Source organism: Phyllopteryx taeniolatus, chromosome 2 (genome assembly GCF_024500385.1).
Source record: "Phyllopteryx taeniolatus isolate TA_2022b chromosome 2, UOR_Ptae_1.2, whole genome shotgun sequence".
Classification (NCBI taxonomy): Eukaryota; Metazoa; Chordata; class Actinopteri; order Syngnathiformes; family Syngnathidae; genus Phyllopteryx; species Phyllopteryx taeniolatus.
The window spans coordinates 5524990-5548255 of record NC_084503.1 but is presented as its reverse complement, the minus strand read 5'-3'; the positions used below and the strand labels follow the sequence as shown (position 1 = coordinate 5548255).

At 44.4% G+C, this 23266-nt stretch overlaps 2 protein-coding genes across 4 annotated transcripts in view; both read right to left on the bottom strand.

Annotated features, from left to right (window-relative positions):
• mtch2 (mitochondrial carrier homolog 2) overlaps positions 1-11805 on the bottom strand; it is a 38511-nt gene extending 26706 nt beyond the window's left edge. For all 3 annotated transcript variants that reach the window (XM_061756077.1, XM_061756069.1, XM_061756087.1), the window contains exons 1-2: positions 11677-11805; positions 3389-3473 (exon numbers count right to left, since the gene is read on the bottom strand). In XM_061756077.1, coding sequence (XP_061612061.1) covers positions 3389-3473; positions 11677-11763 — 172 coding nt within the window. In that variant the 5' untranslated portion in view covers positions 11764-11805. The remainder of the gene's footprint in view (positions 1-3388; positions 3474-11676) is intronic.
• A 2275-nt stretch (positions 11806-14080) lies between these two features.
• LOC133469236 (hatching enzyme 1.2-like) lies at positions 14081-18099 on the bottom strand. Its single transcript, XM_061756056.1, has 9 exons — positions 17960-18099; positions 17778-17857; positions 16700-16771; positions 16461-16616; positions 15555-15675; positions 15290-15468; positions 14713-14794; positions 14294-14418; positions 14081-14223 (listed from the first exon to the last, which is right to left on the bottom strand). Coding segments are annotated over exons 1-9 (942 nt in total). The 5' UTR covers positions 18085-18099; the 3' UTR covers positions 14081-14221.
• Between the last annotated feature and the right edge of the window lie 5167 nt (positions 18100-23266).

Genomic DNA, 23266 nt, shown 5'->3' with positions numbered 1-23266 from the left:
ATGGGTGCACATTATACACAGGAAATTACAGTACTTGCTGCTTAGAAACATTTTATCAAAGGCGCTCTTTTTAATACTATACTTTTAATACTAAAAACCTCCCCTAAAAATTTAAAATTCAAATGTTTATTTAACTTAAATCCTATATTCATAAAATTTGGCATAATCGGTGAGGCTACTCTTTGGACCTTGAGATAGTCACACGTGATTATCTTTGTGTGTGTACGTACCAGGCTTTTAGGTAGGGTTGGGAATCTCTGGCATGAGGCAGATTCTATACATATCGCGATACATAGGTTACAATTTGATTCAATAATAGTTTTAAGGGCGGAACGATACGATTCAGATCAGTATGGGAGCAAAAAGATTATTCGATACAACGCGATTTGGCACGGAAACAATGTGATTTCACATTTGTTGATTTGTTGACAAGCTAGGTCCGCCACTGCACACACCCAATGCTTGCCTTTTTATTTTTTTTAAACAATCGCACTGCTTGCTGAGTGCTGACTGACTTTGAAGTCTTGATGACTAATTTTGCTAGACTGGCGATAATTGTGTTAGCTTCGAGACATGCACTATATTGACAAAAATATTCGCTCACGTGCCTTGACTCACGTAAGAATTTAGGTGACATCCCATTCCTAATCTATAGGGTTTAATATGACGTTGAAGCTATACTAGCTTAAATTCTTCTGAGAAAGCTGTCCACAAGACTGAGGAGTGCGTTTATGGGAATTTTTAACTTCCACGTTCTTACGATACAGCTGACAGTCGACTGTGGAATATTTCGGGCCAAGGAAATTTCACGACTAGACTTATTGCACAGGTGGCATCCTATCACAGTTCCACTCTGGAATTCACTGAACTCCTGAGAACGACCCATTCTTTCACAAATGATTGTAAAAACAGTCTGCATGCCTAGGTGCTTTATTTTATACACCTTTGGCCATGAAAGCGATTGGAATACCTGATTCCAATTATTTGGATGGGTGAACAATTACTTTTGACAATATAGTGTACCTGGCTGTGTGTCCTCTTGGTAGTTTCTTTTTGGGGTCGCAAAGTACCAACACTGGGACGTATAAGTGGACTGAAGGGGCTCAAGAAGAGGCATTAGTTTGCCGAGGTACAGTATATAGCCCATGGGAATTGCTGAGATCCCCACCTTTGCCCTATTGTTGTTTGTCGGTGGCTCACATTTCTCCGTCGGTCGGTGTCAATGGCAGACTTGAGATAAGGTACGTATAATGTGACGTTGCATTCAATGTTTACAACTGTCGGGGGAAATGTAGCATCTGTGAACGTTACTTTGCTATCGCTGTGACCATGAAAGTAGTTTGACGACTGAAAAGCTATTTGATGTTAAAATAGTGACGCTACAGAGAAAGGCAGTTAAACTACCGTATTTTTACGACCATAAGGCGCACCGCATTAAAAGGCGCAGTCTCAGTTACGGGGTCTACTTCTGTATATAACACATACATAAGGCGCACCGTATTATGGGGCGCAGGCATGGTAAAACATACGCTAGCTTAAATCATACAGTAGCATGCATGCACACTAAAACAATGTTTTTAAAAAGGCAGCAGGAGCAAAACTGAGTTCAGTTGTACTTTATTATTTAACAATGTACTCACCTTATTTTTTGATCAATCCTCATCCACAAATCCATCAAAGTCCTCATCTTCTGTATCCGAAATGAACAGCTGGGCAAGTTCTCCATCAAACACGCCGGGTTCCCTCTCGTCATTGTCGGTGTCAGTCTCGTCGCCGGGGGGCTGTTCAGCAATGACGCCGGGTTTCGCGAAAGCTCGGACAACAGTCAAAGCAGATACCTTAGCCAAAGCATCCACAATCCATTCACATATGGTGGCGTAACTCGCCCGGCGTTGCCTCCCAGTCTTAGTTGCACTTAGTTTTTCACAGCGGCTGTGAGATGGGCGCGCATGGAGTCACAGATCAACAGGGACGGTGAAGCGTGGAAAAAAACATCCGGTCTCTTTACGTACACCTCACTCAGCCACTCTCTCATTTTCTCCTCGTCCACCCAGTCCTTTTGATTGGCCTTAACGATGACTTCGGCTGGAAACCTTTCTTTAGGCAGCGTCTTCACCATAGGTGGCAGTTTATGTCCATTTCCATGGCAACCAAGCACAACAGTAAAAGCAGACTTCTCGTGCCCCGTTGTGTGTATCGCTACCGTGGTGGTCCCCTTCTTCTCTACAGTCTGGTTCACCGGGATGTCGAAAGTGAGCGGCACCTCGTCCATGTTGGTGATGTGGTTGGGCTGGATGTGTTTGTCGGCAATCTTTTTACTGCAGTAGGAGTGGGAGATGGCCAACTTTTCCTTGTAATCCGCCAGAAGTTGCTGCGCCACGGTAGTCCTTGCCCGGATGGATAGATGCCGCCGTTTCATAAAACGAAAGCACCAAGACGGACCTCCTTGAAAATGTTCGATTTCCATTTCTTCTGCAAGCGTTATTGCCCTCAGTCGAATGGTGACTGTAGAGACGCTTCTCCCAGCTGTACGTTGCTCATTAAGCCATTGCTCGAGTTGGTCTTCCAACCCGGGCCACCTCGCCTTGTTTCCGTGGAAACTCAGCTTCGTTTTCTTGACTTGGCGAAGCTCGTTTTCCTGCTTCCTCCACTCGCGAACCATGGATTCGTTGATCTTGAATTCTCTCGCGGCTGCTCGATTCCCATGTTCCTCCGTGTAACTGGCAGCTTGCAGTTTAAACTGTGCTTCGTAAGCATGTCTCTTCGGAGGTGCCATTTTCAGCCAAACCGATGTTTTGCACAATGCGCTATAGACCAACTGGGGGCGTGCCTTTAGCGTCCTCCTTCACGCGCACCCTTCCCCCTTTACGTCCGCATGCTGTCCTCAGCCACGTCCGCTTTTCCTCTGTATGAGCAGCGTGTCGGCAGGAAATGCTCCCGGTCAGTCAAGCGGAGCGCTCATCACACAACAATATTTATATATATTTACTCGGTGCAAACATAATTATAAGGCGCCCCGTCCATTTTGGAGAAAATGTAAGACACTTAAGTGCGCCTTATGGTCATGAAAATACGGTAGTGGTGCCGCTAGCGCCCACTACTGTAGTGTTTGGTTGTAAGCATAATGTTCCGTCAACAGTGCACAGCGCAAGAGCTCTTGCTCTTGTTTTAAGAGATCAAAACTGTAAATCCTCAAGGGACCGATTCCTAGCCTCACCATATATGGTCCACAGCCCGCCCGACAACCAACGTATCTAAGGATTCCTGGTTGATTTTGTGTCGATTAGGGAGCGTATCTCGATTACAGTCGTATCTCTCACCTTTACGAAAGGACATCCGGTCGCATCAGTTTATCGCTCCCAACACTACTTTTAAGAGTGTGACTTACCATAAGCAAACAGTCCAGGCAACTGGTAGACCTGTCTGCCAAATAAGTTTCTGCCCAGTGTAGGAGGGAGTGGCTCGTGTCCGACCTATGAACACCAACAATCGATATAAATCAGTTTAAAGCATCTGGATTTTGTTTGTTCCACACGTGTCCACAGTTGTTGTAAATGTTGGCTTCAATATGTCATGCATTCATCTGCAGAGGTTGAATCATGGCAACTGGACTGTTCTTGTTTGTTATAGATGTCTTACCTTTAATCCAGAAGGCTTCTTAAATCCCAAATTTTATTGTGTACGTATTTTTGCCTTGGTGCGCGTGTCCCCTGTGGGTGGTCAACAATTGTGGCTTTTCACCAAAAAGCCCAGGAACTAACAGTTGTTCCCGGTTGTAAAATGTTCCTGCGGCCCATGTGGTTTGTACTGTATTTCCACAAAGCCTTAAAGTTCAGGGTGGTTCATCCAAATGAGACTCATGACGTAGGACTGGTAAAATAAATTTCCCTACCCCTTCAGTCCAGTAAGTCGCGCTAAGAAAAAATAATTAAGGCCAAACAAAGATATAGTATAGAACAGTGATCCTCAAAATGTGGTACGAGTGCCACTAGTGGTACGCAAATGAATCAATGAATTAAATACAACCCCAATTCCAATGAAGTTGGGACGTTGTGTTAAACAAATAAAAACAGAATACAATGATTTGCAAATCATGTTCAACCTATATATAATTGAATACATTACAAAGACTATATTTAATGTTCAAACTTGATTGTTTTTAGCAAAAATAGCATTAACTTAGAATTTTATGGCTGCAACACTTTCCAAAAAAGCTGGGACAGGTGGCAAAAAAGACTGAGAAAGTTGAGGAATGCTCATCAAACACCTGTTCGGAACATCCCACAGGTGAACAGCCAAATTGGGAACAGGTGGGTGCCATGATTGGGTAGAAAAGGAGCGTCCCTGAATTGCTCAGTCATTCACAAGCAAAGATGGGGCGAGGTTCACCTCTTCGTGAACAAGTGCGTGAGAAAAAGGTCAAACAGTTTCAAGACAATGTTCCTCAACGTAAAATTGCAAGGAATTTAGGATACGTAAAGGATAATACCACATGGGCTCAGGAACACTTCAGAAAACCAATGTCAATAAATACAGTTGGGCGCTACATCCGTCAGTGCAACTTGAAACTCTACTATGCAAAGCAAGAGCCATTTATCAACAACATCCAGAAACGCCGCCGGCTTCTCTGGGCCCGAGCTCATCGAAGATGGACTGATGCAAAGTGGAAAAGTGTTCTGTGGTCCAACGAGTCCACATTTCAAACTGTTTTTGGAAATTGTGGACGTCGTGTCCTCCGGACCAAAGAGGAAAAGAACCATCCGGACTGTTATGGATGCAAAGTTCAAAGGCCGGCATCTGTGATGGTATGGGGCTGTGTTAGTGCCAATGGCATGGGTAACTTACACATCTGTGAAGGTACCATTAATGCTGAAAGGTACATACAGGTTTTGGAGAAACATATGCTGCCATCCAAGCAACGGCATTTTCACGGACGCCCCTGCTTATTTCAGCAAGACAATGCCAAACCACATTCTGCACGTGTTACAACAGCATGGCTTCGTATAAAGTAGTGCGGGTACTTGACTGGTCTGCCTGCAGTCCAGACCTGTCTCCCATTGAAAACGTGTGGCGCATTATGAAGCGTCAAATACGACAACGGAGACCCCGGACTGTTGAACAGCTGAAGCTGTACATCGAGCAAGAATGGGAAAGAATTCCACCTCCAGAGCTTCAACAATTAGTGTCCTCAGTTCCCAAAGGTTTATTGAATGTTGTTCAAAGAAAATATGGTAAATATGACCCTGTCCCAGCTTTTTGGGAATGTGTTGCAGCCATCAAATTCTAAGTTCATGTTTATTTGCTAAAAACAATCAAGTTTATCAGTTTGAACATGAAATATCTTGTCTTTGTAGTGTATTCAATTAAATATAGGTTGAACATGATTTGAAAATCATTTGACACAACGTCCCAACTTCATTGGAATTGGAGTTGTAAAAAGTTTATGTACAATTAGGGATGCCCCGATCCAACTTTCTCATTTCCGATCTGATACTGCAGCCTTGAGTTTTGGCCGATACCGGGCCAATCCGATAATAACAAACACTTATTTTCTAGTATGGCATGTTAGAAAAGGCTTAATCAAATTAGATTACTCAAACAGAGAACAATAAGCAGCAACAGTATGTATGAGGAAAAACTGCCCCTTTTACTATTAACCAACAGGTTTCATGAAGTAACTTGAAACACGCATGCACTACAATTTAATAAAATAAAAATTATATAAGAGCATCCTGAAAAACAACTTCTATAAAACCATCCATCCATTTTCCATGCCACTTATCCTTACTAGGGTTGCGGGGGTGCTGGAGCCTATCCCAGCTATCTTTGGGCGAGAGGCCGGGTACACCCTGAACTAGCCGCCAGCCAATCACAGGGCACAACCAAAACAACCATTCAGACACACATTCACACCTATGGGCAATTTAGAGTCATGTTTTTGGGATGTGGGAAGAAACCGGATTACCCGGAGAAAACCCACGCAGGTACAGGGAGAACATGCAAACTCCACACAGGCGAGGCCGGATTTGAACCAGGATCCTCAGTCGGCCATCATGCCTTCTAAAAAAACAATAACAACAAATATTTAAATTGCAACAGAACTACTGCTTAACTTAAACATAAGCATATTCTACAATTGAACAGATACAAAAATTCATTTGAAAACCATAAAAAATAACCAATAAATAATAAATGTAAGTTTTACTTTTAAAGTGCAAAGTTACAATTTAAGTTCAATTCAGTTATTGTTTTACTGTCAGTACATGGTGGGAACAGCATTTGTTGTCTCCACGTGCGGCAATGCATCTGGGGTATAGTTTGATTTGCTGTTCCTGCTGTGCACGTCTTGAACTATAAGGGGTAGTGTGGTGCACGCAATGAGATACACAAAGCAAATAAGAAAGTAGGAGTCACGATCGAATATTGTTAATATTTTCACAGAGTTTGAATACACACCCGAGTACTGTTGTATTGCCTGTTTATGTGTTTTTATAGAGTTTTGTGTTCCAATATTCATTATTTTGAGACATTTAAGTTGTGCGAGTTTGATGCTAATTTCCGTTAGCTCTTCAATGGCGTTATTCATTCATTGTCTGTTAGCTTTGAGCTAGCGATTTTCGCGAGCAAACGCAGAAAGACCAAGTCCGTTTTGTATTTGAACATTCGATAGGTGTCATTCTTTTATGAGAGTTTAGTTTTACAGTGAACTTGAACTGGAGTGTCAATAAATGACTTTTAAGCAGGCAACATTCACTCTTACTCCTAGCTACTATGTTAGCAACCTGTTGCTGTGATCAAGGTGGGCTCTGCATGCCGTCCGGGCACTTCTGCATACGGGTCCTGAAGCAGCGCATGGAATGGACTGCTTGTACAGAATAGGAGTGGTCAAATCACAGATTTTAGATCCAGTCCGATATGATGCTTGTTTTTTTGTTGTTGCTGACATTGGATATCCGATCTCAAAGGTCGGATCGGGACACACCCTATTTACAACATTTAAAACATGCAAAATAATCAAACATTACAATGGTAGCTATGAATACAACCAGTTTGAATTTTTTTTAAATCCGATACATTTTTTTATCCAGTATTTTTATTTTTGCTTTTTGACTTTGTACAGTACATTTTTAAATAGATTACAGTCGTATTGAACTTATTGCAGTACAAAACATTTTCATTTAATATTTAAGAATTTTTTTTTTTTTTAAACCTCTATGTACAATTTCTTTTTAACTTGTGTGAACTTCATTTTAATTGAATCATTATTTACTGAAAGTATAGGTTTTTCCCCCCAAAAAGTTAAGTGCAGTGTTAATGTTCAAATTACATAATGTTCAGGCAGGCCTCCTGGGTCAGGGCGCGGCCAGACAACCTTGTTAAACATTTTGAACTGAGTAACAACAACAACAAAAAATGCTACATCAAATAATGTTCAAACTGCAGAATTTTACAGCAGCTTACAATAATCAATATACATTTTAGGAATAAAACCTCTGCCTCGTTTTAGATGTACACTTAGGCCGACACTGCTAATACATTTTAATGTTAGTTATTTTGAGGCGGTACTTGGTATTGAGAAAAACTGGTATATATATATATATATATATATCTCCTATATACTATACCGATGTTAACATGTTCATATATCTCTATGGCAAAAGAAGCACAATGACGTCATAAAAGGTGACCCACAAGCCAGCGTCATCATTTGTGCGACGCAATACACTATGACGGAGGGAACTCAGCTTATTTGCTTTTTCCTTGTGTTGTACAAAATTGCGCTTGAAACATCGCGAGCTTCATGCAAACAGCTCCTATTCACAACCAATGCCCAAAGAGAAGACTTCAGACAATACAGCAGAATGCACAAGCCTTCGATGAGCTTGACTGTGAAGTGGACACGATACGTTCAATGCCAGCAGACACAAAGACGACGACTGGTCTGACTTAGATTTATATAATAGTTACACAAATCGATGTATAGATTACCTTTGGAGTAGTTGAACTTATTCTACTACCGTTTGGTTGACATACGCGCTTACTACAAATTGGGGCGTGTTTCCCACAGTGTCTGGAAGAACATTAAAGTAGTATCACACGGAACATCAACCTCAAAAGCCTTCACAATTCAATAGGTGAGCCCCCTTTTTTTATTAACCTCTTAGTTCCCAAAGTCCGCACTACTTTTGGTCAACCGTTTAAATTTTCTGCCCAAAACCACTGGAATACTCTGCAACAAATAATACATTTCAAGATTACCTTTGAAAAAGTTATTGAGGCATACTGTACACGATCGCCGCATCTGTTTTTAGCCTGTTATGGACCTTTTATTCACCATGTGCTATGATGTAATGTCATGTATTGCAGTAGGTAACTTGTAACTACATTGGAACCTCGGGTTACGAACGACTCGGATTTCGAACAATTCAGGCAACATTCAAGATTTCCGAGAAAACGTACCTCTAGTTATGTTTTGGGTTTGCAAACGGTCGTGGTATGGACGAAGGGAAGACTCTACGTTGTGCTTCTACTCGCGCTGCATTACGATCATTGACTGTGCAAAACACTTTGATGGAAGCTGAAAACAAGTTGTCTGCTCTGCGGCATGACGCAGAAATCTGTTCTAGGCGGAAATTCCGCCTCCACGTGCTCATTTGTGATTGACGTGGTAAAAGGAGTCTGGTAATCATTTGATTTTTTTGTCAAAAAATACTATTTACAGTATGTATGTCCAGCCATCCATTTTCTTTACTGCTTATCATGGGCTGCTGGAGCCTATCCCAGCTATCTTTGGGCAGGAGGCGGGGTACACCCTGAACCGGTCGCCAGCCAATCGCAGGGCACATAGAAACAAACAACCATTTGCACTCACATTCACACCTACGGGCAATTTAGAATCCTCAATCAACCTGCAATGCATGTTTTTGGGATGTGGAAGGAAACCGGCGTGCCCGGAGAAAAGCCACCCAGGCACGGGGAGAACATGCAAACTCCACACAGGCGGGGCCGGGATTTGAACCCCGGTTCCCAGAACTGTGAGGCAGATGTGCTCACCAGTCACGCACCGTGCCGGCAGCATGTATGTTACTTATTAAATTGTCGTGTCTCTTTAAGACAACGAATGGTTAATGTCGGCGTAGCCACGCCAAAACAACTGTCCACGGATGTGTTCGCTCGACAGAAGTTAAGCCGATGCACATTCAGCCAAATCAAAGATGGGACCAGCAGCCGCCAGATTTAGAAATGACGACTGAAGTAAAAAAACTAAACAAAGGGCTAAAAACATTAGAATGACACACAAGATAAAAAGGGAAACTGGTAAAGCTAGTGTTAGATAGAACTTAGTCCAGGGAAAGTTGTCTTTTTCTGTTAAGTAGAAAATAAGTGACACTGTCATGTCAAAGATTAATTGGCCAATTTGCTGCACATTTCTTTTGCTAATTTTTTTTTGTTGTCTCGCTCACGCGATATTCACCAGTGAGCACACTCGTTTTTTTTTGTCAGACTAAAAAAAGAGCAAAAAAACAAACAAGATGCAGTGCCTACATACAGTAGATACAATATATTGCCAAAAGTATTTGCTCACCTGCCTGAAAATACATCCCATTCCTAATCCATAGGGTTCAGGATGACGGTCCACCCTTCGCAGCTGTAAAAGCTTCAACTGAAAGCTGTTGTTTTTGTTCGTCTAAATGCAAACATGAGTAGCGCGCCGTCGCCTTCATGGTAACGACGACCTTCCCAACATGGGGGATCAACCGGGCTGGCTTGTCTCGTGTTAATAGAAGCCCAATAGAAGACGTCGTGTGAGGTCACGTGACTTTGTGTCGTTTGATTGGTGAATTAGACTTCAACATGACCAGTGCTTCAATTTGATTGGAGCAAACAGTGCCCAATGCGGAAGTCGTAGTCTCGCACACGAAATAGTTGATAAATAAGCAATAATTGATCAATAACATTTACAAAAGTACCGTTACTTCTTAAGAGCAGAACCGGCGGAAGTGTTTTTTTTTCTGGTCTTGTCAACTCCTGTACTTATCCAAAGCAGGTCCCGAGCGCACAGGCGGAACCTCAGTCTGATGCGCTCGCATATTAGTGCGCCGCGGAGTAATATTCAGAAATGACATCTGTGTGGAATGGGTCTAGCTGCCAGCGTTCAAGGAGTACAAAACAGCTTATGACAAAAGCGACCCCCCCCCCCCCCAGGTAAAACTCATCGGATCCATACGATTCACGTAAATGGCCTATTTTGTCACATAAATGGCTTATTTTGAGTTCAAAATTTCACCAAAAGGCGACTGATTTGCATGCATGTCTATAGGGTTGAGGTCAGGATTGCGCAGGCCAGTCAAGTTCATCCATACCAAATTCTCTCAACCGTGTCTTTATAGACCTTGACCCTAGTGAGGATAAGCGGTACAGAAAATGGATGGATGGAAATAGTTTGGGGATTATCCCTTCCTGTTCCAACATGCCTGTGCACTGGTGCACAAAGCAAGGTCCATATAGACACGGGTGAGAGAATTTGGTATCGATGAACTTGACTGGCCTGCGCAGAGTCCTGCCCTCAACCCGATTGAAGACCTTTGGGTTGATTTCGAGTGGACAGTGAACCAGGCCTTCTTGTCCAACATCAATCAGTGTGTGACTTTAAAAATATGCTCCTGGAAGAATGGGAGGAAATTCCCATGAACTCACTCCTAAACAAAAGCCTTCCCACAAGAGTTGAAGCTGTTTAAGACCAACAAGATATTAAACCATATAGATTTAGAATGAGACATCGCTTCAAAATCATATGCGAGTGAAGGCAGGTGAGAGAATACTTTTAGCAATATACATTTTACATATCTTGTCAAATATAACAAATAAAACACAAAACTAAAGTGCAGGTGTGAGATAGGAAGCGGTAGGAAAAAGACGACAGATTAAGCAGAACAACAAATGTCTAATTTTGCATTATGTAACTCAGCAATATTTGTGCTTTTTTTTTTTTTTTTAGCGTTATGAGGGGATTAAGGTTATTCAATTGGTTCGATGTGGGGGCTGGGGGACGCATATAGTTTATCCTCTTTTGACATTTTGTTGTAGCTTAGCTTGCTACATTTCTCTGGTGGTTAGCCTCAGTGTCGTGAAGCATCGTACATTGTATCACAACGTTGAGCCTTTCCCATTACTTTTCTTGTCTTGCCCCGTAACGCGGTTGACAACTGCTCGCAACGGAAACCGATTGACATGAACCGATGTATCGAACGGAGATGCATTGCGGTTCAATAAAAGATGAATGTACATTCAAAATCAGACTGTTAACATTGCTCATCTCCACCCAACTTCTCAGTCGAGAGCTAAGAGAAGGTCAAAAGGGACATTTCACGGACTGTGAAGATTAGTCACCGCCGTTCAGGCATCAACATTTGTGTCGGTGTTGTGTTAAATGTACTGTGTACTTACTCATGACGTATGTAATATTATACACTCTTGATTTTCTCCATGACAGGGGAGAGTGTATTAAAATACATTATTTTTCTTTACGTTAAGACAGTTCTCAAAGCTCATAAGGTCAGCGATTGAGTTTAAACAAGCGAGCTAATAAATATTGATTATCCCCGATAAGCAATCGGCATATGAATACAACAACTTCTCAGAAGCTGCCATGTGAACGAAAGCCAGCCCTCTTACCTGAACCAACACTTTAATGTACATCAAAGGATGGGATAAGACAGTAAGCCCGGATCCCAATATTACTTGGCCACACGTGTCCGCCATTTTTAGAGCTATAGCGTCACCGGAAGGTCTTCTTTCACTTTCTTTACAGAGTACTCGATCACATTATACCCAGAATGAGTACCGCCATCTAGCGTTGGATTCTGTGATGACAAACGCCAATGAGCATGACACGCGTGGAAGAGAGCTACCGGTATGGATTCATTCGACTTTATTATTCATTCATTCCTCAAAAATCATGAAGTGAAAAAGTGACAGATTATTTTGTTGTATGTTTTTTTGGGATCGAAAACAAAACATGCCTGATATTTTACATGTCAAAAATGGATTGATTGAAGTTTATTTCAAAGATACAGTACAAAACAATAAAATAAAATACAAATAAAATCTACAATATAAATGTCCCATACTGAAACACCATGTACTGGTAGTCTGAAAAGGAGAAGTTAAACATATTTAGATTCTACTCCTTCACCATTACATAACATGCATTATTCATAAGTGTGGTGAAGTGTCAAATACATACATACATACATACATACATATCTACAACCATACATACAGTACATGCATACATACATGCATGCACAGATGCATGTACTTCCCTATGTACACAATTGTTCATATACATATTGTGCATCTATTCTCCCACCTGTTGACAGTTTGTGGAAAAGTGCACGAGGAGAGACTAAAATGTGTGCCCTTCAAAAACAATTGCCGTTAATATTGTTGCAAACGCATATGGACAAGCGGCAAGACAAGGGAGATGTACCAGAGCACCTTAAACAGCGCAGGGTGAACCGCCCTATACTGCAAAGTGTGTAGGTCTAATAATTTGGGGGTTTTGAGTGACATGCAGGACAAACATAGTTTAAAATAACATTTTTGAGGGAGTTAATTTTGTGGGCTGCACGGTGAATGACTGGTTAGCACAGGGGTCCCCAAACTTTTTCCTGTGAGGGCCGCATAACATTTCCCTTCTCTGATTGAGGACCAGGGTCAGTTTGTAACAGAAAAGGTGTGACAGTTTGCAGGGGTGCCTAAAGGTAAACATTTATTGTTTACCTTGAAACAAGAAAGCCACACATACCCAAATATTTATAATCTTCACAGAAAAAAAGGTCAGCAAATACATTCAAATGTATTCTGCTGAGCTAACAGTCCACTTTTTAGCTTTGAGAGTTTGTCTGCTCGCATTTGGCCTCGCAAGCTATCATGCAAGTCAGAGTGTCGGCGCAGATTGCATTCTTTGAAAACCGCCAGATGAGACATAAAACAATATCGCTTGTCCACTCCAGGTGAAATAGCGTGCATCCTGAATACATTTTTCTCTTACCTAACCTTTTTGCTCTTATTCTGGTCTATTTGACAGGGGTGAGTGTAGGATGTTGTTTTCGGGGGGGTTGTTCATATAGGGGCGCAGACCGCAGAAGGGTGGAATAGAACGTCACGTTCTATGCGTGTATTAGTCTCGATCGCGTGGCCAAAAAAAATCATAATGCGTTTCTGGTATTGTTCAGGAGGCGGGGTACACCCTGAACTGGTTGCCAGCCAATCGCAGGGCACATAGAAACAAACAACCATTCGCACTCACATTCACACCTATGGGCAATTTAGAGTCTTCAATCAACCTAGCATGGATGTTTTTGGGGTCTGGGAGTTAAACCGGAGTGCCCGGAGAAAAGCCACGCAGGCACGGGGAGAACATGCAAACTCCACACAGCCGGGGCCGGGGATTGAACCCCGGTCCTCAGAACTGTGAGGCAGACCCTCTAACCAGTCGGCCACCGTGCCTCTTCTCGAATGATTCAGTACACTCAAAAGAACTGCCGTGCCCATCAGTAAGGTTGCCTCGTGCGGGGGTGGGAAACTTTTTGGCTAAGGGGCCACACTGACTTTTAAAATTTGCCAGGCGGGCCAAGCCAGGACCAGATGCTTACATATAAAAAAGAAAGAAACAAACAAACAAACAAAAGGATTTACACCAGGGGATGCTGTCAATCCCTGTCAGTCGTTGGCGTGTGAAGCCCCTTGAGACTCTTTTGTAAATAAACTTGACTTTGACTGTTGTTTGCTCATATTAGGGTCACAGGTAGAGCCTATTCCAGTTGACTTTGGGCGAGAAGTGAACTCTGGACTGCTCACCAGCCAATCGCAAGGCACATAGAGACAAACAGCACAATTATACATTTCACCTAACATGCATACAAGTGCATGTTAGTGAAAACTCACGCAAGCACAGGGAAAACACGTAAGTAAGGTTGGACAAATGTCAATGAGTTGATATGAAACGCTATGGTAACACTTGATTGGAAAAACAAAAAAGACCCAATGCCACAAAATCCACTGACACACAATCTCTTGTTGGTGTAAATTTATTGCTAAATCACTGAGTTTGCTGTTGAGTCCACAACTGCAGTTCTGACACCCAGGTGCTCCTCAAGACTGGGGGAAATATCCCTGCCTTCAACCCTCAGTCATCACTTTGAGAAAAGGCTTCCTCTGAAACAGGGAACATCACAGAAAGATTACAGTTGATATTATTATTCTATTGTTGATGTTGGACACTCACAACACTTGTAGAGTGTGTTGAGCCTGGCGATGTCAGTGCGGCTCATCTCCTTAGCATCGCCAAAGGGCACATTCGAGTTAGGGATGGGAAGCATGGTGGGCTGATTGTTCTTGGAGAAAGCATACCTGTGACATGACACAAAGTACTTTGTTAAAACCCAAATATGGCCCCATGGCACACATAGAGCAGGATCAAGGAAGGGGCAAAAATCCGGTTCCCTGACTGACATGAGCTGTCGAAAATTGTAGTTTCAATTTGCGCCATTGATGTGATTGGGTCCAAGATGATTTGTTTTTTAAATGTATTATATATATATATATATATATATATATATATATATTTTTTTTTTTTATTTTTTTTACAGGGCCCCAAATCCCGAGCAGTGCTCTTTTGCAGGACAAACCAATAGTAGTTCATACTTGTGGTACTGCATGACAGAGTTGTAGTCATATGAAGTGCCCTGGTTGAGGGTGGCAATCTTCCTGAAGTTGTGCTCCATTCCTGAAGAACACATCCAAAAGTTGCTTTGTCTCATTTGAATTCAGAACACTCAGAAGTGAAAAGTGATACTATTAGACACAGGTGTCAAACCCAAGGCCCGGGCGGGGGGCCAGATCCTGTCTGGTCAGCCACATTATGTGGCCCGCGAAAGCAAATCATGTGCATGAACTTCCATGAGACTTGCTCAATTCTGTACCCAAATTTCAAATTGTCATCTGGAATAAATATTGTTCCAATGCTGCACACATTTTTTGTTACCAATCCTTTTTTTTTTTTTAACAGTACAGTAACTGAACAACCTTCTTGACTTTTGACTTCAAATCGGCTATCCATCAATAATATGAGGCAATTAAGCATTTACATGGTTTCACAGTCATAATGGCCCGCTGGGGGAAGTCGTTCACCATAACGTGGCCCGTGACAAAAATTGGTTTGACACCCCTGCTGTAAGACAATTAGTCAATATTATTGAACATTGGATTTCGACTCCATTACCAGATTGGACATTGTGCAGCAGAACCCTGATATGGTTGTCTCTGTCGTTGCGTGTCTGTTCGTGATTGAATCCGAGCGCATGGAGCAGCTCGTGCTGGATGGTGCCATGATAAAGGCATCCTCGGCGAGCCAGAGAAACCACCTGCTTACCACCAACACGGCCGACATAGGAGTAGCATCTGAAGAGAATCAGGGTGATGTTGAAGAGAACGAAGAACTCTGAAATGCTTTTCAAAGAAATGATTCATTGCTGTGGTTTTTATACCCCCCCTGGGACTCGATGCTCAGCCAGTCACGGTCGCTGCTCCTGGTGGGCCGAAAGCGGATGCAGGAAAATGAAGAGAAGGACTCCAGTCCGCGGGTGATAATGGCCCTCTCACGGGAAGCTAGCAGCATGATGACGCAGCAGTTAGTATTTTTTTCATAGCAGAACAATAAATGCTATTGGGGAATTAGCATTATCATCATGGTATTCTGAGTTGCTTTTAGATGGACATTTTCTCAACATTTAAACACTTTGTCAACGCTAAGGAGATGACCACCTCTTGTAGGACTTCTCGGACCAGTTACACCCAAACATTTTCTGCTCAATTGGTCCACACCAAGAGAGGAAGCAAAGTATCCATCCATCCATTTTCTGAGCCGCTTCTCCTCACTAGGCTCGCGGGGATGCCGGAGCCTATCCCAGCCGTCATCGGGCAGGAGGCGGGGTACGCCCTGAACTGGTCGCCGGCCAATCGCAGGGCACAAACAAACAAACAAGCATTCGCACTCACATTCACACCTACGGGCAATTTAGAGTTGTCAATTAACCTCGCATGCGTGTTTTTGGGATGTGGGAGGAAACCGGAGAACATGGCGGGGCCGGGGATTGAACCGTGAGGCTGACGCTCTTACCAGTCATTCACCGTGCCGCAGAACCAAACTAGTCCTATTAAAACAAACTAAAAGGCTCTCGTGTTTTTCTATGTCTAGTGTTGTTCCCATGCATATCGTGTTAACTGCTGCATTGAACTCAACAACGCAAGCAAGTTACTCGATGGCAAATTAGCCGTAAACAATGATGGGCTACGTCAGCCCATACTTCCTCCTGCAATCCGGTAAATGCTAAATCATGACACACACGACGATAATACAATACAATACAGTCAAGAGAGAAGAATCCACTTACAGAAGTGATTGGTGATGTAATAAGGAACGTAGACCTTTCTATCACTCGACTTGAGCCACGTGCAACTACGACTGGTGCACGGGTCAGCATTTCGCTCTGCATCATTGTCAATGGCAATGTCTCCTTCAGTCAGTAATGGCTCACCAGCCGAACGGACTGAAATACATCATTCACCCCGTTTAAAGCCTGCTCATTCTTTGTTGAAGCTTTACCCAGAGAAGGTACTGGCTGACACGCACTCCGATTACTGTTGGCTCTCTCCAGAATTTCCGACACAGAAAGGTGACTCAGATCTTCTGCGACTTCATCTGTTTGTGACACAAATATCATTTCACTTGGAACAGGTGTTAGTGTCTTGTGCAAGTCAAGGGAATTACATTTGATACATACCTGCCTGCTTGTGTAGCACAGCAATATAGAGAGAACGGGGGGGGGGGGGGGGGGGGGGGGGGGGGGGGAAATCATGTCTTAGAAATTAGGATGAACACACACTGTGAAACAAATTCAATCCACTAAATCCTAAAGGGTAATTACAAAGACAGGCCACTTATCTGAATTTAAAATTTAAAATCAGCATAGATTTCATGATTGAGCGACAAATGGATTTTTGTTTTGTTTTGTTTTGTTTTGTTTTACAATGGCAGTGTACTGGGTTTTGGAGCTCCTAGTTGACTTTCATAGAGGAGGGAACTATATTTGATAACTTACTAACTCAAATTAAATTAATCACACTCATAAAACGTCAGAGGTAATTAGTGATTTAACAAAGCCAATCAGAGGCCTAAGGTCATTAGAATAATGAAAAACAATTTCCTGCTGAGGTGGCACGCTGACCGACTGGTTAGCAGATCTGCCTCACAGTTCTGAGGACCGGGGTGGAGTTTGCATGTTGTTGCATGTGGGAGGAAACCGGAGTGCCCGGAGAAAACCCACGCAGACACGGGCATGGGTTTTCTCCGGGTACTCCGGTTTCCTCCCACATCCCAAAAACATGCAGGGTAGGTTCATTGAAGACTCGAAATTGTCCGTAGGTGTGAATGCGAGTGCGAATGGTTGTTTGTTTATATGTGCCCTGTGATTGGCTGGCGACCGGTTCAGGGTGTACCCCGCCTCTCGCCCAGAGTCAGCTGAGATAAGCTCCGGCCCACCTGCGACCCTAGTGAGGATAAGCGGAACGGAAGATGAATGAATGAATGGATTTCCTGCTGGATTTTATGGCAATCCTCGTGTTCCAGTCCACCATTGCAACAGTGGTATTATGATTGATTATGCAGTCGAAAAACGATTCTAGTTTGTGACACTTGCTCATTTTAGTTACCTCGTTGTCAGCCCAACAGTAGGCAGACAGCAGCAATACAGCCAGAGCTGAGAACTTGAAAAAAGCCATTCCAGCAGACCTGCAGGACACATACCGATAAGTACCATAAAGGAAAGAGACTACATAAGGACAGTGACTGATGATGGAGCATTACATAAGCAACAAAAATGCGTGAGCTCACCTTGGATCCTCCGTGTGGACTTGACAGCGGAGGTTTTGGTTGGGGTTTTTATATGCTTTTACGTCTGGAAAACAAATATGGATTATCAGAGTTGACAGCAAAACGCACAGCCTTATCAGTAACATATGGTTGAAGCACACACATTGCAAATGTCCGTGGGAACTGCACACTTGTGGGAAAGTGAATGGTCAGCACGAGGGGCTATTTCAAATGCTGTTTCTTTTGAGGGCTTGGTACTTTTTAGGCAGATCTTTCAAATGCCAGGATCAAATGCAATTCCAACAGTGATCGAAACATGGTCACTGGAGGAAAGCCAACAAAACCTATGGGTGCCTAATTATGACTCATTAACGAATAACAGTGTCTGGTAAAGATGAATTAAGTATAGGGTTGAAATGAGAAGTTTACATACACGATATAAAAAAGACAAATGCTCCCAGTCAGTCAAGCGGAGCGCTCATCAAAGTCACACAACGACATTTACAGATTTTGGAACTCGGTGCACACGTAAGGCCCGGCGCATTCTAAGGCACCCCGTCTATTTTGGAGAAAATGTAAGACTTTTAAGTGCGCTTTATGGTCGTGAAAATGCGCTACTTCGACTTTTGCACATTGGTTGAGTTGCATCAGACAGACATCCTTTGACAGGGGAAAATGCATATTGCAGGTCACGGGCACGAGTCCGGGATATAGAATACATTTTAGTTCATTAACATACACAGAGTGGTGCGAAGAAATTGAGCCGGTACCCACGTGTCATGAATCTAACAGTGATTTTGCATCTATGCTCAATTTGTGCGCAGAAGAGAACATTTTCCCCCATTTATTAGCAAATGAGGCCCATTGACTTTGTTATCCTCTCCTGGAACCCGTCACCTTATCGTGGTGGAGGGGTTTGTGTGTCCAAATGATCCTAGGAGCTAAGTTCTCTGGGGCTTCACGCCCCTGGTAGGGTCACCCATGGCAAACAGGTCCTAGGTGAGGGACCAGACAAAGCACGGCTCCCAAAACCCCTATGAAGAATACATTAAATGGATCAAGGTTTCCCTTGCCCAGACGCGGGTCACCGGGGCCCCCCTCTGGAGCCAGGCCTGGAGGTGGTGCTCGAAGGCGAGCGCCTGGTGGCCGGGCCTGCCCCCATGGTGCCCGGCCGGGCACAGCCCGAAAGGGTAACTTGGGTCCCCCTTCCAATGAGCTCACCACCTGTGGGAGGGTCCATAGGGGTGGGTGCAGTGTGAGCTGGGCGGTGGCCGAAGGCGGGGACCTTGGCGAGCCGATCCCCGGCTACAGAAACATGGACTGTCACCTCTCTGGCAAGGAAGGAGCCCGAGCTGGTGTGTGAAGTTGAGAAGTTCAGACTAGATATAGTCAGGATCGCTTCCACACACGGCTTGGGCACTGGTACCACTCCTCTTGAGAGGGGTTGGACTCTTTTCCACTCTGGAGTTGCCCACAGTGAGAGGAGCCGAGCAGGTGTGGGTATAATTATTGCCCCCCCGGCTCGGCGCCTGTACATTGGGGTTCACCACGGTGGACAAGAGGGTACCCGAGTGGTGTTCTGTTATTAGACTTCTGTGCTCACCATGATTTGTCCATAACGAACACCATGTTCAAGCATAACACCAAGTGCACTTGGCACCAGGACACCCAAGGTCGCTGTTCGATGATCGACTTTGTGGTCATGTCATCTGACTTGCGGCCACATATCTTGGACACTCGGGTGAAGAGAGGGGCGGAGCTGTCAACTGATCACCACCTGGTGGTGACTTGGCTCCGATGGTGGGGGAAGATGCTGGTCCGACGTGGTTGGCCCAAACGTATTGTGAGGGTCTGGGAACGTCTGGCAGAATCCCCTGTCAGAAGGAGTTTCAACTCCCACCTCTGGTAGAACTTCACCCACGTCTCGGGTGAGGCGGGGGACATTGAGTCCGAGTGGACCATGTTCCACGCCTCTATTGCCAAAGCGGCCGACCAGAGCTGTGGCCGTAAGGTGGTCGCTGCCTGTCATGACGGCAATCCCCGAACCCAGCGGTGATGCCGTCAAGCTGAAGAAGGAGTCCTATCAGGGCTTTTTTGATTGTGGGACTCCTAAGGCAGCTGATGGGTACCGGCTGGCCAAGCGGAATGCAGCTTTGGTGGTAGTTGAGACAAAAACTCGGGTGTGGGAGGAGTTCGGTGAGGCCATGGAGAACGACTTCCGGACGGCTTCAAGGAAATTCTGGTCCACCATCCTGCGTCTCAGGAGGGGGAAGCAGTGCACCATCAACGCTGTGTATCATGGGGATGGGGCGCTGCTGACCTCGACTCGGGTCGTTGTGAATCGGTGGGGAGAATACTTCGAAGATCTCCTCGATTCCACCGACACGGCTTCCCATGAGGAAGCAGAGTCTGGGTGTATCTGAGGCGGGCTGTCCTATCTTTGGGGTTGAGGTCACTGAGGTGGTTAAAAAGCTCCTCGGTGGCAAGTCGCCGGGGATGGATCAGATTCGCCCGGAGTTCCTAAAGGCTCTGGATGTTGTAGGGTTGTTCTGGTTGACACGCCTATGCAACATCGCGTGTACATTGAGGACAGTGCCTCTGGATTGGTAGACTGGGGTGGTGGTCCCCCTTTTTAAGAAGGGGGACCGGAGGGTGTGTTCCAATTACAGGGGGATCACACTCCTCAGCCTCCCTGGTAAGGTCTATTCAGGGGTGCTGGAGAGGATGGTCCGTCGGGAAGTTGAATCTCAGATTCAGGAGGAGCAGTGTGGTTTTTGTCCTGGCTGGGGAACAGTGGACCAGCTCTACTCCCTCGGCAGGGTCCTCGAGGGTGCATGGGAGTTCGCCCAACCAGTCTACATGTGTTTTGTGGACTTGGAGAAGCCGTTCGACTTTGTCCCTCGTGGAGTCCTGTAGGGGGTGCTTCGGGAGTATGTGGTATTGAACCACCTGATATGGGCTGTTCGGTCCCTGTACGACCGGAGTCGGAGTTTGGTACATATTGCCGCCGGCAGTAAGTCGGACTCGTTTTCAGTGAGGGTTGGACTTAACCAAGGCTGCCCTTTGTCACCGATTCTGTTCAGAACTTTTATGGACAGAATTTCTAGGTGCAGCCGAGGCATAGAAGGAGTCCGGTTTGGTGGCCTCAGTATTGCATCTCTGATTTTTGCAGATGATGTGGTTCTGTTGGCTTCATCAGGCCGTGATCTCCAACTCTCACTGCAGCGGTTCGCAGCTGAGTGTGAAGCAGCTGGGATGAGAATCAGCACCTCTAAATCTGAGGCCATGGTCCTTAGTCGGAAAAAGGTGGAGTGCCCTCTCCAGGTCGGGAATGAGATCCTTCCCCAAGTGGAGGAGTTCAAATATCTTGGCGTCTTGTTCATAAGTGAGGGAAGAATCCAACGGGAGATTGACTGGCGGATCGGTGCAGCGTCTGCAGTGATGCAGACTTTGTATCGGTCCGTTGTGGGGAAGAAGGAGCTAAGCCGAAAGGCGAAACTCTCAATTTACTGCTCGATCTACGTTCCTACCCTCACATATGGTCACGAGCTGTGGGTCGTGACCGAAAGAACAAGATCCCAGATACAACTGGGCGAAATGAGTTTCCTCCGCAGGGTATAGAGATAAGGTGAGAAGCTTGGTCATCCGGGAGGGTCTCAGAGGAGCCAGATGAGGTGGCTCGGGCATCTGTTTAGGATGCCTTCTGGACGCCTACCTGATGAGGTGTTCCAGGCACATCCCACTGGGAGGAGACCCCGGGGACAACCCAGGATACACTGGAGAGACTACGTCTCTCGGCTTGCCTGGGAGCGCCTCGGTATCCCCTTGGAAGAGCTAGAGGAAGTGGCTGGGGAGAGGGAAGTCTGGCCTTCCCGGCTGAGACTGCTGCCCCGCGACCCGACCTCGGATAAGCGGAAGACAATGGATGGATGGATGGACTTTGTTATCCTTAAGCCACTTTGTAACCAGTTTGGCAGTATGATTTGGGTCATTGTCCATTTGGAAGACCCATTTGCACCAAAGCTTTCACTTCCTGTCTGATGTCTTGAGGTGTTGCTTATGTATTTCCACATAATGTTCTTTCCCCACGATGCCATCTATTTTGTGAAGTGCACCAGTCCCTCCTTTGGCAATTTAACCCCACAACTTAATGCTGCCACCTCCGAATTGTATTATTGGGATGGCGTTCTCAGGCTTGGCAGCTTCCCCCTTTTTCTTCTAAATGTAGCATTGCTCATTATGGCCAAACAGTTCAATTTGAGTTTCATCAGCCATGTCTCCAAAATTAGGTCTTTGTCACTGTGTGCATTTGTAAACTGTAATCTGTTTTTTTGTTATGTTTCTTTTGGAGTCTAGGCTTATTCCTGGCAGAGTGACCTTCCGGCCCATGTCGGAACAGTACTTGTTTCACTGTGGATAACGACACATGGGCTGATGGGCTTCTGCCAGCATCTTCACAAGGTCTTTTGCTTTTGTTATTGGGTTGCTATATAGTACACATTTCAGAACAAAGCACGTTCATCTCTGGGACACAGAACCCATCTCCTCCCTTAGCGGTATGATGGCTGGACATTCCAACGGTGTTTATACTTGCGTATACTGTAGTTGTTTGAACAGATAAACGTGGCACCTTCAAGCATCTGAAAATTGCACCCAAGAATTAACCAGACTTGTGTGAGTCTTCAATTCTCTTCTTAATATCTTGGCGGATTTCTTTTGACTTTCCCATGATGTTACACAAACCTTTGACAAATTACAAACGTTTGTACATCCACGGGTGTGTTTCTTATTAACTCAAATGTTGTCAATAAACCAGAAGCTTTCAAAGACATGACATCACCATATGGGTTTTCGGCCGAATTGTTTAAAGGCATAACAATCTTACTATTTGTAAACCTCTGACTTGAAAGAATGTAATGAAAAATTGCCTAAAAAGAATTCCATCATTATTCTGGCATTTAGCAAGTTTAAAAAATTTGGTAATCCTAGTTGACCTCAAACAGGAAAAGGTTCGTCTGATTTCATGTCAGACATTGAAAAAAAAAGCATATGTCTTTTTATATAATGTATGCAAACTTTGTGTTGGTTACATTCATCCACCTCTTCATCCCAACACATCACATTAGAATTTTAGAAACCCTCAATACTATACAAAAATGATGAATTCGATTTTTTACTATGGTTACCAACTCCCCGACTGGCAACCATTATCCCTGTGCCATGATTGTGTGTGGCCGGGTGTAGTGCATTAAAATTGGGGAGACTAGTAGGGGTGAGGCGAGACGGTCACAGGGCAATGATGACACGTAACCGTCACCCCCGCCCAGG

Coding starts and splice junctions, on each gene's coding strand:
- LOC133469236 (XM_061756056.1), bottom strand. CDS start 18,084: ATGTTACTGATAAGGCTGTGCGTTTTGCTGTCAACTCTGATAATCCAT. Junction 16,617..16,699: donor GAGAGCCAACAGTAATCGGA/GTGCGTGTCAGC, acceptor GATGTATTTCAG/TCCGTTCGGCTGGTGAGCCA. Junction 14,795..15,289: donor GCTGCACAATGTCCAATCTG/GTAATGGAGTCG, acceptor TGTGTTCTTCAG/GAATGGAGCACAACTTCAGG.